This window comes from Parasteatoda tepidariorum, chromosome 4 (genome assembly GCF_043381705.1).
Source record: "Parasteatoda tepidariorum isolate YZ-2023 chromosome 4, CAS_Ptep_4.0, whole genome shotgun sequence".
Classification (NCBI taxonomy): Eukaryota; Metazoa; Arthropoda; class Arachnida; order Araneae; family Theridiidae; genus Parasteatoda; species Parasteatoda tepidariorum.
Window position 1 is genome coordinate 35,920,885 of NC_092207.1, and position 13,170 is coordinate 35,934,054.

At 32.0% G+C, this 13,170-nt stretch overlaps 1 protein-coding gene across 1 annotated transcript in view; it reads right to left on the minus strand.

Moving 5' to 3' along the window:
• The window catches only part of LOC139425427 (uncharacterized), a gene marked incomplete in the record, with an annotated part of 37,218 nt that overhangs the window by 20,111 nt on the left and 3,937 nt on the right, over nucleotides 1–13,170 (minus strand). Inside the window, 5 exon segments of the mRNA XM_071180306.1 lie at nucleotides 2,274–2,715; nucleotides 3,411–3,602; nucleotides 5,814–6,045; nucleotides 8,721–8,882; nucleotides 12,715–12,894. Of these exon segments, the coding sequence (XP_071036407.1) occupies nucleotides 2,274–2,715; nucleotides 3,411–3,602; nucleotides 5,814–6,045; nucleotides 8,721–8,882; nucleotides 12,715–12,894 (1,208 nt within the window).

Sequence of the window (13,170 nt, forward strand, 5' to 3'; positions counted from 1 at the left end):
ATGTTGACTTCACTTTAATTCGTAATGAATTGAAGACAGAAGAAATGCATTTTACCTTAATACACACATCTGTAACAGTATCCGAAATCGGAAGTCATCAGTTGCAAGTTTGTTGATAATAGAAATTAAAAATTATTGAGGAATTTTTCTTCAAATGTTTGGCGTGTTCTGTTCCTGAAAGATTTACTAATATTCTGGAGATTTTTTTCAAGTTCTTCGGCCTTTTCCTTAGGGAAATTTTGTTTCTTATTTGCTGCTAAAAAATGGCGTCTGATTCTGACAAAGATTTTGATGGAACTAAATGAAAACGTGATAAATTAATGTCTGATATTTACAGGCTCCCGCTAGACGGCGTACTCGAGCGTTGCGATCGCGAATTATCGTTTACTCCATAAGTTTTTTAATTTTAATTATCGCTTTCACGAAGTATTTTATTTATTTATTTGTTTGATTATTATTTTTTTGATGGTTTCTTTTTTTTTGTTTATCGTTTTCTCTCTTTCATTTTTGTTCTTATGGATCGTTAGGTCCATTTGTATTTCTGAGGCGTAGAGACCCTCAAAAAACTTACTTACGAGTTCAATTGGTGGAATAACTTTACGAACGATCCGAAACAGTTGTCTGCTATTTCCAAACAAGCTTCTATTTACATTTTCAGACTATCTTTCTTCATATTTTGATTTATTCTTGTTCTTAATTTTTATTACATTATAATTAATAATAAATCAGAGATTTTATAAAGTTATAAACTGCTGTCACGTTCTATTATTTTGTATGAATTTCTGTAACAAATATATATTTTTTTAATTGTATATAGTTCTTTTTTAATTGCAATTTTTCACACAGTTATATTAGTGTTTGGAATTTTATCCATTTTTTTTTTCAAGAATGCAAAAATAAAAAAACACTGAAAGTAACTTTCGATTCGAAAAGGCAACTGGTTGTTCCGCATTTTGTTTTTGAATTGTTTGTTTCGTTTGAAATATTTTTCTTCTGGAGCTAACGAAAGTTAGTTATAGTAAGTACAAATTTTTGATGCTATGACTAGGGGAAAAAATTAATGTTGAAACATTTGAACAATCAGAGGCAAGAAAATATGTAAACAGAATCACCTATTTTCCTATTTTCCATAGAATTTAAAATTGTTGAAGAACTATTTTGTCATATTTTTTTCCATCTTTAAAGTTCTCTTACTGGTGTTTCCCTAGTATAGTTGGTATTTTTTTAGAGTTTCTTACTTCATATAGAAAAGAAGAAAGGAAGCAAGGACATCATTATTTTTTCTAAGTCTATATACAATCCACATAATAGTGAAAGTATAAAGAAACATTTAACCTATGTAAAGGTATACAAAAGTATTATCTGAAAGTTATTATTCAACATCAATAGATCAATTAATTAAACTATTTTATGTTTACCATATTCTATAAATAACAAAAATTGAAGTTTTGAATATTTAATAATTGTATTTCGGTTTGTAGCTACATAAAATAATAATAAATGTTGCTATATGAAACTGCAGTAATTATTTGTTTTAAAATATATTGTGTATTAAATTTGATTCTTAAATTGATAATATTTTTTAAAGGTTTTATGAATGGAATAGTAATCTTTAAACTTGCTAGCATTTTATAAGTATTGATTATTTGTCAATATGCTTTCTGAAAAATCTAGATGGAAAAAAGTATGAATTTTTTATAAATCTTTCAAGTTAAAAATAACGAATAAAAAAGGAGAATGAACAAAATGCAGTATTTTTTCAGGCTGTTATTAAATAGCTAGGCTTTGGATAAATTGCATACAATAATTTTTCCGATGTAATTATTTTTTTGTTTGAGCAATTTTCTTTAACTTTACCCTGCTGCTAATCTTTAATATTCTTCATAACCAATTCGCGTCTGATGATGTGATGTATATAACATGAAAAAAATCCCGTACTTCAATTGGATAACTGCAATTAACTTTAGCATGGGTTAATTGTGCCATTCGTTGATTCAGAAACTAATCAGGTTCGACTCACACACGTGACGTCACTTAAAGGTAGCCAATTAAATCTGAGTTAAGTCACATGGTTAGGCATAATCACTTAACTTCTCAAGCACTCAAGTGTGATTAAAATAAAAAGACAAAAATATCACAAATGTGAATTTTTTTTTTTTAATGATGTAAATAGTGAGCATCTGAAATTATATAAAACACATTCTTCTTATGCATGTTAATAATTCAATAGTGCGAAAGTTGGGGACATTAGCTTTTAATGCTATAATTCTTAATTTCTTGGAACAGCTTTCAGCCACACGCCGTACTTTGGACAAGTTATCACAGTATGGCAGTGCAAAGTAAGTTCTGTCTCCGTTTTCTCACAGGGTTGCAATTTCACTTTTTTCAGCAGCTTGAAAAGAATCATTTTTGCTTCCAGCACGGCAAAACGAGCACCTATGCAGTTTCTAGGACCCACTCCGAAGGGCAGGAATGCCATGTTATTAATCGATCCTTTGTTCTCGGGAGAAAAGCGATCTGGATCAAATTTGTAAGGTTCCGGCCAATATTCTGGATCACGTTGGATGTTCCACACTGGAACAAAAACGTTCGCTCCTTTTGGAATCACGTGCGATCCGATATCGTAATCTTTATCACAAAATCTGGTTAGGAAGCCTGTTACAGGAGGATATAACCTAAGGGACTCATTGAATACTTGATCCAAATACTGTAATCCTGTAAAAGAATAAAATTTGAAGATTGGATATACCATTGCAAAATGTATTCACTGAGAAAAAAATATGATCAATATTACAGGAATATGGTAAAATATGCAGTGTTTATGGCTCTAAGGCAGTGTTTTCCAAAGTGTGGTACGCGTACCCCCCAGGTGTACGGGAACGGCTTAGTGGGGGTACGCGTTCTTATGCGAAATGTCTTGCAACAAACGAAAATTTCAAAAATTGTTATTTAAAAATAAAGATACTCATGAAAATTTACGATTACGTATTTTCCTATTGGCTATTTTTTGCAGAGTTAACAGTTAATAATGAGTGGTGTCAACAGTCAGTTACGATTTTTAATTTTTTTACAGTAAAAAATGCATTCATTTTTTTATTAGTTGTACACAGCGTTACGAAAAATTTAGAAAGGGTACACAAAACTCATAAGTTTGAGAAACACTGCTCTAAGGAAACATCTAAAAAGCTCGTTAATTTTGATCGAAGCACTTTGGTTGTGAATTTAGTAAAATTAGCAATAAAATAAGGTTTATAACAGTTGCTATTTAAAATAGTTACTGAAGGTACTGACTAAAAATGAGAGAAACTTAAACTAAGAGTTAAATTTAAGTACCACGACTAAACTTAACCAAACAACTGAGCCTTCGAAAAACAGCTTTAATATGAGTAGCATAAAATAGTATATGGAACCTTGTAATGTTGCGTAATCCGAATCCTTTACATCTTTTATCTCTTCGTAGATACGATCTTGTATCTCTGGATGGGCTACTAACAGGTGGAAAGTAAAGGCCAAAGCTGTTGCTGTTGTTTCATAACCACCTAAGAGTACTAAGAAAGCTTGGGCCACAACTTCCTCTTCGGTTAATTTAGTTCCACTTCCAGCTGTAAATAGAGACACGGTTATGTTTACGTAAAAGTTCTTCTTTGCTTGAAATCGTTTACTAAATAATGGTGGCAGTTATTTGAAGAAAAAAAAGTTGACAAAATAGTTAAACAAGCTTATAAATAGCTATTTTAAAATGAGTAAAATGTTTTTAGAGTGAGTGAAAAAAGTTCTTCAGGAACAGAAGTATTTAAAAAGAGATACACATAAACAAATAAATTACATTGGATTATAAATCTTATATCCCTCCAAAAGGATAGTAGAATTTGAATTGATTTATATTATATATAGCAATTACATGCACTGTAAAACCAGGATGAAATAATGGTAAAAAGTACTCAGGGTGCAAGTGCTTTTTACCGTAAAATTCATTCTTACCGGAACATGTTACGTGACAAAATATATGCTATTCCGTAATTTTTACAGTATTAGTTACCTTAAAATCACTGAATTACTCTAATTAAATAAATATTACAGTATAGTAATTGACGGTAAAAATAGATTTTACGGATGATGCACCCAAAGTCCCCGTACTTTTATCGTAATTTGATCCGGAATTTTTTACAGTATTGAACAATAACTTTAAAATCAGAACAATGATTTTAAAACGCATTTTTTAAAACAAAGTATTTAAATTGTGCATAAAAAAAGCTTCTAAAACAAATTGTATTTTTTTCCAAAATTTTCAAACTTTTGATTAAACTAAAATGTGCATAGAACTTATTGCGTTGTAGAATACTGTCTGTAGATAATTTGATTTAAATTAAAAGGATTCGAAAAAAAATGATTCAGTTTTCATTTTTTTTAATAAGACTATAAATCTACGCTGTTCTCTTTTTTAATAAGACTATAAATCTACGCTGTTCACTTTTTTAATAAAATTATTAATCTACGCTGTTCACTTTCTTAATAAGATAATAAATGTACGCTGTTGATGAATGTTGGAGACAGGGCTGCGGCTTCAATTTTGGGGATGCTCCTCAGGCTCTCAGCGGACTTTGGGGTACACTTCCAATGGATTCCATCACACGTTGGAATCAAAGGTAACGAGATGGCGGACTCACTGGCTAAAGATGCTTCTTTAGAACCTTTACAGCCAGATTTACCTTCCANGGAACAAAATATCTGATATACCGCAATTTTTACAGTATTAGTTACCGTAAAATCACTGAATTACTCTAATTAGATAAATATTACGGTCAATATTATAGTATAGTAATTTATGGTAAAAATAGATTTTACAGATGATGCACCCAAAGTCCCCGCACTTTATATCGTAATTTGATCCGGAATTTTTTACAGTATAGAACAATAACTTTATAATCAGAACAATGATTTTAAAAGGCATTTCTTAAAGCAAAAAATTTAAATTGTGCATAAAAAAAGCTTTTAAAACAAATTGTATTTTTTTCTTAAATTTTCAAACTTTTGATTAAACTAAAATGTGTGTACAGAACTTAATCGGCTGCAGAATACTGTCTGTAGATAATTTGATTTAAATTAAAAGGATTCTAAAAAAAATCATTCACTTTTAATTTTTTTAATAAGACTATAAATCTACGCAATTCACTTTTTCAATAAGATCACTGTTCACTTTTAATCACTGTTCACTTTTAAGATTATAAGTCTACACTTTTCACTTTTTTAATAAGATAATAAATCTACGTTGAGTAGTGATGTGACTGTGTAAAAAAAATTCTGAGCTATCGTTATGAAATGCAAGTGTTTGATTTTGATTGTCAATTTGCTGACCTCATAGACACAAACACTCCGTTGTTCAAGGAATAGTTTAACCCCTTCCTTCTCGCTCCCGTGAAAATGACGGGGTGAGGTTTTGCCCTCTATTTCTTGCTCCCGTGAAATTGGCGGGCTGGAGAGTTCATATTAAGGTAATTGTAGATAGTTAGTTTATTTTAAACTAGATGTCAGCACTAATCAAATATGTGTATTTGGCAAAATAGGCACTTTTATGACCGTTTTCTTGAAAATTAACCGATAGTTAAGGGGTTAAGCTTAACCTCCTTCACTCTCCTGGCCCACAGCGAACTGTTGCTGAAATGCTTTACTTTACTTTATCAATATTCTATGGCAGTCTATAAGTTAGAAGCAAAAATCTTGGTTTTAACAAGATTCATTTACTGAAATAAATAAAATAAAACGGTTGTTAATTAGAATTAAAAATACTGTGAATAAATGTTATTTTTTCTTACATTTAGTTCCTTCTTCACTGCTTTCGAGAAGAGTTTGCAGAATATCGGCACTTTTGAAGTTCGGGATCTTGCGTCGCTCTTTAATCACGCCTCTTATATGATTCGCAATGAAATCCATAGATTGTTTGAAGGGCGTTGTAAATTCAAGTAATTTAATCACTTTAGACATAAAAGGAAATAATATGATGTATTCAGCTAATTTATTGTACTGTGTGTCCATAATAGTCCTTACCTAAAATAAAAGCATAATGTTTAGTTATAAATATTTAGTTCGGTGTTAAGAGTATCCTTAAAAATCTTAAATAAATAAAACTTTAATTTGAAAAATATTCTTTTGTAACTTGTAAATGGCGTAGAATATTGGAGAACTTTTGCAAAATGTTGCGGATCATCTCAACGATAACGTAATTTGAGCTTCACAGCGCATGCGCAAAAATTTCCTTCAAATAGAAGTACCATTGTTGAAGATAAGATTAAAATCACAGTTAACGTTAGGCAAGCTCTATACAAAATCTCGGTATTGTATTTAATTCTCAGGATTGTGCTACTGCATTTATATCTTGAAAGTTGCTTCAGTTAAACATGTGATATTTTCTCAGTATGGTATTATTCTGTATCTTTTCGTTCTCCATATCTCTGGATTATATGCAAACTGAAGCAAAATTTGCACTCATATATGTAACTCGTTTATCAAAAGGTAATACACAACAAGGAAATGGCTTTTTTTTTCTCAGTAATAACTTATTGTTTTCTGATAAATGATTAATATTGATTTATTGATTGATTAGTGATTTAATAACGATACAGAGTTTGAGCTGTTAAAAGTTATACATCCTTTCTACATTGAAAGGAGAAAAAAACGGTCAAATATATCCTGGTTAAAAAAGACTAAACTAAAACATTTTAACCTTAGAACTAAAGAGGGAATAAAATTTTCCAATCAAAAAATGAAGGCAGAAACTAAGCGCAGTCTTAAAAAGAAAAAAAAAAGTACAACCTTGTTGTAGGGTAGAGGGTGGCTACTATGCACATGGAGCAAGAGTGAAAACTTTAAATAACTCTTTTAATTATAGGTAAAATCTTTTCAGTGAGATATGGTAGATTTTGGCCGTTTATGTACCACGCTTTGAATATTTTAGTAGAAATCTGTAAAAGAAGATTTTAAGGTAAGTAACTTTCTTATTTTCTCTTTACTCTTTCCTTAATATATTTTATTTTAAGAATTTCAAGAAACGGTGATGGTGGTAATATGTTACAAATAAAGCAGGGGTTTTTTAAACCTATGTTGACATTAACCCTTTCTCTGTATAGCTTTTATTGACCAGCATTAGGCACAAACGAACACATGCTTTCGTAGAGCTGGTTTAGAGACACGGTGAAGGAACCTGTGTGTGGTTTCCACGATTACGATATTAATTATTGCAACGTTCATCGGAATTTTCATTCCTATAAATGTCCCCACTGATTTCGTTCAATCTCCAAGAGAAAAGAAATGAATTGGTTAGAAATGCAAGAGATTTCAGATTATTAATTTCCTAAATTATAAGGATTTTGTAGAAAAATATAACTTTACAAACAGTGGCTATAATCTCAAGTAAAACGTTTAGTATGAAATATTTGTGATGCCTGGTGGCTGAGCGGCAGCGCTTCGCGCCGTCGTGCCACAGGTCCCTAGTTCGATCCTGGGCCAGGGATGGCTGACTCAGCCTTCCATCCCTTCAGTGGGTCAATAAATGAGTACCAAGCATGCTTGGGAACTAAACAATGGGGTTCCGCGTTCGGCTGACCGCCTGACTGGAACATCTGCTCCTGCACCCCAGAGCACGAAGTAGAGAAAACTGAGATGGGCACAGTAGGCCTTGGCCCTCTTTTGGCTGTCGTGCCACTGAGTTTAGTTTATGAAATATTTGTAACCACTTTTTAAAGGTTTTAAGAAAATTCATTGGGGATGTTTTAACAATTTTTTTAAGCGGATGTAATTTAATACAAATAAACTAGAGAAGGAAACTAATTTTCGATACATATTTAATTTTTTGCCATGTCCCAAACTAAAACAGATCATCAACAAATGCTCCCGTCTTCTCTTTTGAGAAATGTTCTCATTGCCCCAGTAAGGAAAATATCACTAAGTAAGCCATGCTCACAGTGCGCTATTTTCCATTCGGGCCATTTCATCGTTTAATTAAAGCAATTTTTATTAAAACTGATTCAACTTAAAATTCGATCTACGCTCTCCACTTTTAAAAGTAAAAATTAATAATATCTTTAAACTGTAAAGTTTTGCATTCATTATATCATTATTATTAAATGCTGTTACAAATTAGTATTTTAATTAAAATATGTCAATATTTATTCCTCAATGAGGCTTAGAATGAAATTAATTTTATTTAGGCGTTAGATATACCTTTCTGAGTTGTAAAAAACTACTACTTAATTCGCTATTAATTTTGTTTACACTAGCCTCAAAGCCTGTCCACACTACTTGTGCAATGGGACTAACATAGACAAAAGCAACCTTTCTTGAAAACTACACAATTATATAATTCAACATAAAAATCATAATGCAAGTAAACATCAAAATTATTGTTCAAAAGTACTTCACGAGTTAAAAGTTATATTAAATATCGTTTTTTCAACCAATTAGTGAGAAATGTCCATATTAGCCACTTCTCCCCTATTTTTTTAAGCGGCTCTCTCTCTATTTTTTTTAATATTTTTGATTAAATTATTATTGTTCTTTCTTTAGATATTTCTTTTCTTCATTATAAACGAATGCATTTTAAAAATGTGCTTTTTGTTATATTATTATTTATAAATTATGTGTATTTTCAATCACCCCAGGCATCCTATGAGTTTTTATTTGAAAACGAAGAAAAAAAGAAAATTAATATGCTATTTTATTCTTACATTAGAGAGAAGAGCATCATCAGGATTTTCTTGGCAATTTGTTTTCATTGCAAGAGCACAGGCTGCAATCACGTCTAAGGTCAGTCCTTGCACAAGTTGAGAGATATTAAATCCTTCATTCGAATGTGCTTTCTTCATTATAAGGTCAATAGTTATATCAACCTATGAAGAAAAGACTTATTTTAAATAAAAACTATTAAAAAAAATTTTAGTAAAAAATACTTGCTTGAAATTTCAGTTTATAAATGCTTAAAATCAATTTATTTCACTCAAAAAGGATTATTTGTGAAGAGAAAAGCAAATAACAGAAAAAACGCCCTTAGAAACTAGAGGATTCGATTTTTTGCTTGAGCGCTGATGGTCCAGCGATCTAGTTCAGCCTCACGAGTTTGTCATTTCTGTGACGATTCAATTCCTAGAAATATTGAGAGTAGAAATATTGAAAGCTTGCTTGAAATTTCAGTTTATAAATGCTTAAAATCAATTTATTTCACTCAAAAAAGATTATTTGCGAAGAGAAAAGCAAGTGACAGAAAAAACGCCCTTAGCAACTAGAAGAATCGATCTTTTGACTGAGCTGTGATGATCGAGCGATTTAGTTCAGCCTCACAAGTTTGTCATTTCTGTGACGATTCAATTCCTAGAAATATTGAAAGCTTGCTTGAAACTTCAGTTTATAAATGCTTAAAATCATTTTATTTCACTCAAGAAGGATTATTTGCGAAGAGAAAAGCAAGTGATAGAAAAAAGGTCCTTAGCAGCTAGAGGATTCACTCTTTTGACTGAGTGCTGATGGTCGAGCGATCTAGTTCAGCCTCACAAGTTTGTCATTTCTGTGACGATTCAATTCCTAGAAATATTGAGAGTAGTCATAGGAAAATACTAAAACATAAAAATAGAAGAGTGTTTTTTACCTACCTTCTTGGAGAAAACATCCGTCATTTGTTTAATTTTTCCAGAACTGAAAGTTGGAGTGACAATATTTCTGACTTCTTTCCATCTTTTATCTCGAAGACCGACCAAAGTCTTTGGTGCTGGATCAACATCCACAAATAATGTTGGTCGGTTGCTGAACACATTGATGTCTTTGATTAAGATCTAAGTAAAAATAAATATTTACCAATAACAATAATAGCGTAATAAAAATTATTAGTTGGAAAATTTTTGATAACAATTTTTACTCATCTTTTTTAATTTCATATCAGTGCAAAAACCGAAAAAGAAAATGTTTATTGGTGTAGTGTGATTGTGAAACCTTCGATTGCGAGCAACTAGCAGCTCGCGGGAATATTATCGTTAGATCGCAATAAAGCTCTGGTTGACTAACTTTGAACTGAACTTGTTGATGACATAATAAGAATTATATTTTTTTCAGTGAAATTAGTAAGTTTTATTTTGAAAGATCCGCAGTGGACTCATCGTTAAGACACGGTTCCCAGCAGATCACCGAAGTCAAGCATCACTGGCTGCGGTCAGTGTGCTGGTGGGCGACCACTAGGATCAGTCTGCGTAGGGACCGAGGGTGTGCGGTATGGGTCCTCGTTAAACTGTTCTACCGTAAAGTGCTCGACTTCGCGTGTAGGTTGTCGGGCTACCGAAGCGGGGGTGCCATCCTCTCTGCAGAGAATCAAAAATGTGATGGCATGTCCTCGGATCATCCTCAGGGATGCTTCCCAGACCGTCGCCAATAGCCCATTGTGCAGCTCTAGTGCGACGTAAATGAACTACAGCAACAACTTTATTTTTAAAAAAAATCTGTAATTACATTTGTTATTTATTGCTAGTTCAATTTTAATTTTTCTTAAGTCACAAGTCAGTTTCTTTTTTTTTATATACGATTCCATTAAAATTGATTTCAGACTGCAATTATGTATCGTCTTTAATACGTATTTTTATAAATCTTGTCAAGAATGAAGTGAAAAAGCATACCCGTTAGAAGGTCTCAATTTAACATTTATATGAAGAAGTAGAAATATTGCCAAAAGTTTGACGAATAATAAAATTGGAATAAAAACCAGAAAGATCGTTCCTTGAAATGTGAAGATGTTTCTAAGCAACGCTTTTCACTCAGACAATAAAATAGGCTTTGATTTTCTTTAATCGTGCATTCCTTGTTAATGATTCGTCAGATTTTACTATTGTTTCGTTTTTTTTGCTCAAATATTAATTTGCGACCCTGTATGTGACTTTCATTTTAATTGTCTACATGCTTATGTAACAATTACTTAGGACTTCGCTTTCCTTCACCTGTCATCACAGGAAGCTACTCTTCTGGATATCAAAGGCTGGTGTTTAGTCAAGATATTCCGTTAGGAAACTTATTAATATTGCTTAGAAATCAGCATGATATACGTAGCCTTGTTTTATTGCCAATTTTGAATCACACATGATTGACTTTTAGTCAGCAAAAAGCAGATTTCTACGCTGGGGCTTTAATTCGTGATCGGCTGCCTACATGTTAAGAAGTAAAATATTACCTTTTTCAGTATCTCCAGATCTTTAATAACCACAAATATGTCTTCTCCCACATAGTATCCTAATACGTTTCCATATTTTTTGATCCAAGCAGACATGAGCTCATTTGGCGTAGGATCCTTCTTCAATTGGCGCAGATTCCCAGTTAAGAAATCCGGTTCTGGTCCAGGTATTCCGTAGCGTTTCAACGTTTGGTGGATCGAATGCCTCCGAATGGCCCATTTGGATATGATGATAACAATGAAGGAGAAAAAGACGCCAATAAGAGTCAGTGTCACATACATTCTTAAACTGAAAAACAATTTTAAAAAAATGCAAAAGAGCATCAAAATGCAAAGAATTCAATGCTTTGTAATATATCTATAGATAGTACAAAATTAAAAGCAAAGGTGGTCTAATGTCAGATGAATTATAAGTCACCTCAAACCATAAATTGAGGCCCTTGGTATGTATTTTAATATTTTTATCACGGCCATTAATATATATGTTCAGAACACCTGTCGAAAACGAAAAATCTGCAAGCTGGATCAGAAATTTATCTTTAAGCAAGTAAAACAACAGGAATCGAAGTCTGTCAAATCACTAGGGAGCAAAGCAAGAAGTAAAAATAAGAAACAATTATGATCTCCTGGTGAAACCTAATTCATTTGTAATAATTACTTATCAAATCCTTACTGTTGTTTACAGTAATCAAGCAGGGTGTGATGATTTACAGTTTTAACTTTCTTAAACCCCAGTGATTCATTAGATTTTGATAGTGTTTTTGTCCTCTCTTCATTTAAATATTAATTTGTGATTCCTAATGTGTATATTGTTCAACTCCGTTGTTTGCATACATGACGTCAATGCATAAGATAAAATATGTAATGCACCAAGGAATTATACTTCTCGGTGGTTCATTAACAATAGTAATTGAGATACAGTGAAACCTCTCGGTAAGGGCCACCTGTCCTTCCATTGCAAATTGGCCCTTATGGGGGGTGGCCCTTAAATGGGGGTGACCAAAAAATAAAATGAGGATATCAAAATTTATGTAGAAAAAAACTGTTTATTAAAATTTTAAGTTTTTATACATGTTTAAAAAAATTTTCAATTGAAGTTTGTTTACTTTTTACAATTTTTTCGCAAACAATTTTAGTTTCTAATGATTTCTTAACTCTATAAAACAAATTAGTTAAANTCTAGTTCAGCCTCACAAGTTTGTCATTTCTGTGACGATTCAATTCCTAGAAATATTGAGAGTAGAAATATTGAAAGCTTGCTTGAAACTTCAGTTCATAAATGCTTAAAATCATTTTATTTCACTCAAGAAGGATTATTTGCGTAGAGAAAAGCAAGTGATAGAAAAAAGGCCCTTAGCAGCTAGAGGATTCACTCTTTTGACTAAACGCTGATGGTCGAGCGATCTAGTTCAGCCTCACAAGTTTGTCATTTCGGTGACGATTCAATTCCTAAAAACATTGAGAGTAGTCATAAAAAAATACCAAGACATAAAAATGGAAGAGCGTTTTTTATTTACCTTCTTAGAGAAAACATCTGTCATTTGTTTAATTTTTCCTGAACTAAAAGTAGGAGTGACAATGTTCCTGACTTCCTTCCATCTTTTGTCTCGAAGACCGACCAAAGTCTTTGGTGCTGGATCAACGTCTACAAATAATGTTGGTCGGTTGCTGAACACATTGATGTCTTTGATTAAGATCTAAGTAAAAATAAATATTGACCAATAACAATAATACTGTTTTTACTCATTCTTTTTAATTTCATATCAGTGCGAAAAACCGAGAAAAAAATGTTTATTTGTGTAGTGTGATTGCGAAACCATCGATTAGCAGCTCGCGGGAATATTATTGGTCGATCGCATTAACACTCTGGTTGACTAACCTTGAGCTGAACTTGTTGATGACATAATAAGAATTGTATTTTTTTCAGTAAAATTAGTAAGTTTTATTTTGAAAGTCCCGCAGTGGACTGATCG